The following is a 4,889-nucleotide window of genomic DNA, read 5'->3' on the forward strand; positions in this document are numbered from 1 at the left end:
TTGCCGCTTTAATTATGAAGGCTCCATTGATCCCTCTGGGACTAAGTGTGCTTTATAAAGGTCAAATCTGCCACTGGCTCATGCTTCATCAGTCAGAGTAATACATTAGCCAAGCGTTTTGTGAATACTTCACACATGTAGGCTACGCTTCACAAAGCAAAGTAATCAAGAGAGAAGAGTATGAAAAGGCCAGCTGTTTCCACAGTGCCTTGCCCCCTTTAATAAGAACCAAAAGAACTTAACAGCAATCACCAACTGAAGCCATCCCACTGACCATCATTCATTAATTACAAAACAGGGCTCAGCATCACGGACAGCACCAGCTCAATGCAATCAAGGCCCCCAGTTTATTTAACTAATTTAGGTTAAAATAAAGATAAGGGTATCATTTGAAATAATCTTCAAAGCTGCCTACTCACATTAGAGGTTGGGTCGGTTAAAGATGAGTGAGAGCAATGTAGGCTAGAGGATGCTCTTTGGTAGCCTCGTAAGAACAATCTGGATCTTGCATTCTACGCTATAGATTAAAAAAAAACACCCCAGTAGCCTAACCTACGTGTCTCCTTCTTGGACTCGGATGAACACCTGTCAGTCTTAATTTGGGCCATTCAGAATAGACTATACACACCGGAACTCGTAGAGCCTAAATGAGAACACAAACTCCAAAGCCTATGGAAAGTGTGTGGAGTGCCTGTGTAAAAAAAAGAACCACTCTTAATTGGTATGTGAATGGATGAATGAGTTCATGCGCGCTTGGTTCTAACAGAATTGGCGTGTCCACCGGTCTCTCTTCGTGAACACACCCACTCTCCTCTCAGTGCCCACTCGAGTTCGCTCGGAGTGAGGATGAAGGTGCAGAACATTCGGACCCTTTCTCTCATCCTGTGTATGATATCCTACCTGCTTGTGGGAGCCGCGGTGTTCGACGCCCTCGAGTCCGAGACCGAGAGCTCGAAGAAAAAAGTCCTGGAACAAAAGCGCAACGAGCTGAAGAAGAAGTACGGATTCACTCAGGACGACTACCGGGAGATCGAGAGAGTGGTTCTACAGTCGGAGCCACATCGCGCCGGGAGACAGTGGAAATTTGCGGGATCCTTTTACTTTGCCATCACTGTTATCACAACGATTGGTAAATTAATCTGATATTTCTCGATGTTTTATGGGTTTCTTTGCTCTGTAAGTTAAACCATGCATACTGGTATGACTAACCAGAACAAATCTGTTTTTACATGTAAAAATAAAAAATTCCTCTAGCCTAGAGCTTATCCTTACGGGTGCTGAGTGACTGGTGCTGAACTATTTGAATTATTTGCAAAACTGTTTGAATTATTTGCAAAACTGGAAGTTATAAAGGGTTGCATTAAAGATACTACTGTTCTAGAGACTAAAATAATATAGGCCCCTATATATACAGCACCAGTCAAAAGTTTGGACACACCTAATCATTTCAGGGTTTTTCTTTATTTTACTATTTTCTACTCTGTAGAATAATAGTGAAGACATCACAACTATGAAATAACACATATGGAATCATGTTGTAATAAAAAAAAGTGTTAAACAATTCAAAATATATTTGAGATTTGAGATTCTTCAAAGTAGCCACCCTTTGCCTTGATGACAGCTTTGCTCACTCTTGGCATTCTCTCAACCAGCTTCATGAGGTAGTCACCTGGAATGCACTTCAATTAACAGGTGTGCCTTGTTAAAAGTTAATTTGTGGAATTTCTTTCCTTCTTAATGTGTTTGAGCCAACCAGTTGTGGGTTGGTATACAGAAGATAGCCCTATTTGGTAAAAGACCAAGTCCATATTATGGCAAGAACAGCTCAAATAAGCAAAGAGAAACGACAGTCCATCATAACTTTAAGACATGAAGGTCAGTCAATGCGGAAAGTGTCAAGAACTTTGAAAGTTTCTTCAAGTGCAGTCACAAAAACCATCAAGCGCTACGATGAAACTGGCTCTCATGAGGACCGCCACAAGAAAGGAAGACCCAGAGTTACCTCTGCTGCAGAGGATACGTTCATTAGAGTTAACTGCACCTCAGACTGCAGCCCAAACAAATGCTTCACAGAGTTCAAGTAAGAGACACATCTCAACATCAACTGTTCAGAGGGGACTGCATGAATCAGGCCTTCATGGTCGAATTACTGCAAAGAAACAACTACTAAAGGACACCAATATGAAGAAGAGACATGCTTGGGCCAAGAAACAATAGCAATGGACATTAGACTGGTGGAAATCTTTCCTTTGGTCTGATGAGTCCAAATTTGATTTTTGATTCCAACTGCCGTGTCTTTGTGAGACGCAGAGTAGGTGAATGGATGATCTCCGCATGTGTGGTTCCCACTGTGAAGCATGGAGGAAGAGGTGTGATGGTGTGTGGTTTCTTTGCTGGTGACACAGTCTGTGATTTATTTAGAATTCAAGGCACACTTAACCAGCATGGCTACCACAGCATTCTGCAGCAATACGCCATCCCGTCAGGTTTGCACTTAGTGAGACTATTGTTTTTCAACAGGACAATGACCCAACACACCTCTAGGCTGTGTAAGGGCTATTTGGCGGTAGGTAGCCTAGCAGTTAGAGCATTGGGCCAGTAACCAAAAGGTTGCTAGATCGAATCCCCGAGCTGACAAGGTAAAAATCTGCCCTGAACAAGGCAGTTAACCCACTGTTGCTAGGCCGTCATTGTAAATAAGAGTTCGTTCTTAACTGACTTGCCTAGTTAAATAAAGGTTGAATTAGTAAAATAAAAAAGGGCAATTTGACCAAGATGGAGTGCTGCACCAGATGACCTGGCCTCCACAATCACCCAACCTCAACCAAATTGAGATGGTTTGGGATGACTTGGACCGCAGAGTGAAGGAAAAGCAGCCAACAAGTGCTCAGCATATGTGGGAACTCCTTCAAGACTGTTGGAAAAGCATTCCAGGTGAAGTTGGTTGAGAGAATGCCAAGAGTGTGTAAAGCTGTCATCAAGGCAAAGGGTGGCTACTTAAAATAATCTAAAATATATTTTGATTTGTTTAACACTTTTTTGGTTACTACATGATTCCATATGTCATAGTTTTGACGTCATCACGGTTATTCTACAATGTAGAAAATAGTAAAAATAAAGAAAAACTCTTGAATGAGTAGGTGTGACCAAACCTTTGACTGGTACTGTATATCTATATATCTATAACAAATGTTTTAAAGAGTACTGTGTTTGTCTGTGTGTCCATGTACACACCCCTTACAAAAAAAGTTTTCAGTTTGGAAACTGTAATAAAAGTGCAGTAACTACAGTCGACTGTGGTGGTTGGACACAGTAATTGCAGAATAACTCAGTCATACTGCACTCTGACAGCAATATGTTTTCGTAATTGACATGTGTCCATAACTATGATATTCTGCAGGTTATGGACATGCTGCTCCAGGCACAGATTCTGGCAGGACATTCTGCATGTTCTATGCTGTTCTGGGCATCCCACTGACGCTGGTCATGTTCCAGAGCATGGGGGAGAGGATCAACACGTTAGTCCGCTACCTCCTCTGCAGGCTCAAGTGCTGCATGGGATTACGGTGGACTGACGTGTCCATGGGGAACATGGTGCTGGTAGGCCTCCTGTCCTGCATGAGCACCCTCTGTGTCGGGGCAGCAGCCTTCTCTCACTTTGAGGGCTGGACCTTCTTCCATGCCTACTACTACTGCTTCATCACGCTCACCACCATCGGCTTCGGGGACTTTGTGGCCCTGCAGAAGAAGGAGGCCCTCCAGAGAAGGATTCCCTATGTGGCCTTCAGCTTCATGTACATCCTGGTGGGGCTGGCCGTGATCGGGGCTTTCCTGAACCTGGTGGTGCTGCGCTTCCTCACCTACAGCACACAGGAGGGAACCAGGAGCCTGGAGGTGGAGGGAGAGGAGCAGGCAGCAGTGCCTAAGAGGCCATGGGGTGGGAAGGCGGTGGAGGAGGCAGATGTGGAAGCATCAGCACGGGACAGAGTTGATGGGATGGAGCAGAAAGAAGCTGAGGATGGGCATAGTAGCCGCTGCAACTTCTCCCTTTCCATGGATGGAGGCACCAGTCGTACCAACCTCATCCCCTCTCCATCTGAGGAGCTCAGGGGGACCCCTGGGGTCAGGGAATCTGCTAAGCACCCTGAGTCTTGCATCAGCGCCCTCTGCTTCTGTATGTGCTTCAGGCTGTGTGCCTGTGACAGCCCCTCTCCATCCCGCTGTGAGCACTCAGGCTGTCACAGCAACCCTCTCTTCTACAACTCCATCTCCTACAAGGTGGATGAAGCCTCTTGCAGCTCCAGGGGCACCTCAGCCCAGTCCTCCCCCAGCAGCGGTGCCCTTTTCCTGGGGATGAGCAGCCCTCACACACGGAGGAAGTCAGTGTAGCTACCTGGATTGTTGGGACTGACTCTGGACTGAAGTTGCCTTTGTTCTTGTCTTTTGATTTGAAGCTCTGAGAGGAATACAGTGCAGACAGAGATGTTACTGATTGTCTGAAGGTGGAACAAATTTTGTTTGATTTTCCTGTAAAAAAGGTAGCATTTACAGGTTTCAGGTTGCGCTTCTCTGTTTATTTTTACAGTCAAAATGTAGCTTTTACAGGTATCCTGTTCTGCATTGTATTTAGCAATTGCATTTTTTTTCTATAGATAAAGAGATGATTTATACAGGTAAAGATTGTATAAAATTGTGAAATAAAAATGTAATACATGGTCAAACTGTTTATTTTCTTGAAAGAATCTCCACTATTTCTAGTATATGCTTTCTTGACAAATGAATGAAAGTTGAAAATATGGGCATTATGATGGAAGTACTTTACTGCATACAAGAGGAAAAGATATGTTCCCCAGACCTGCATTAATTTGCTTATTGAGCAATAGCTTACA

General features: G+C 44.1%; 1 protein-coding gene across 1 annotated transcript; it reads left to right on the forward strand.

Annotated features, from left to right (window-relative positions):
• The first annotated feature begins 846 nt into the window (after positions 1–846).
• LOC120064903 (potassium channel subfamily K member 15-like) lies at positions 847–4,389 on the forward strand. Its single transcript, XM_039015492.1, has 3 exons — positions 847–1,129; positions 3,401–3,682; positions 4,052–4,389. The coding sequence occupies exons 1-3, from the start codon at positions 847–849 to the stop codon at positions 4,387–4,389; spliced, it is 903 nt and encodes a 300-aa protein (XP_038871420.1).
• Positions 4,390–4,889: the final 500 nt, after the last annotated feature.

The sequence above is a fragment of the Salvelinus namaycush genome, chromosome 20 (genome assembly GCF_016432855.1).
Source record: "Salvelinus namaycush isolate Seneca chromosome 20, SaNama_1.0, whole genome shotgun sequence".
Taxonomy (NCBI): Eukaryota; Metazoa; Chordata; class Actinopteri; order Salmoniformes; family Salmonidae; genus Salvelinus; species Salvelinus namaycush.

What these genes read in the sequence shown, in the direction of transcription:
- LOC120064903 (XM_039015492.1), top strand. Translation starts at nt 847, where the DNA reads ATGAAGGTGCAGAACATTCGGACCCTTTCTCTCATCCTGTGTATGATA. An exon ending in CACTGTTATCACAACGATTG is followed by an intron (nt 1,130 to 3,400) that starts GTAAATTAATCT and finishes GATATTCTGCAG; the next exon opens with GTTATGGACATGCTGCTCCA. An exon ending in GGGCTGGACCTTCTTCCATG is followed by an intron (nt 3,683 to 4,051) that starts CCTACTACTACT and finishes ACTTCTCCCTTT; the next exon opens with CCATGGATGGAGGCACCAGT.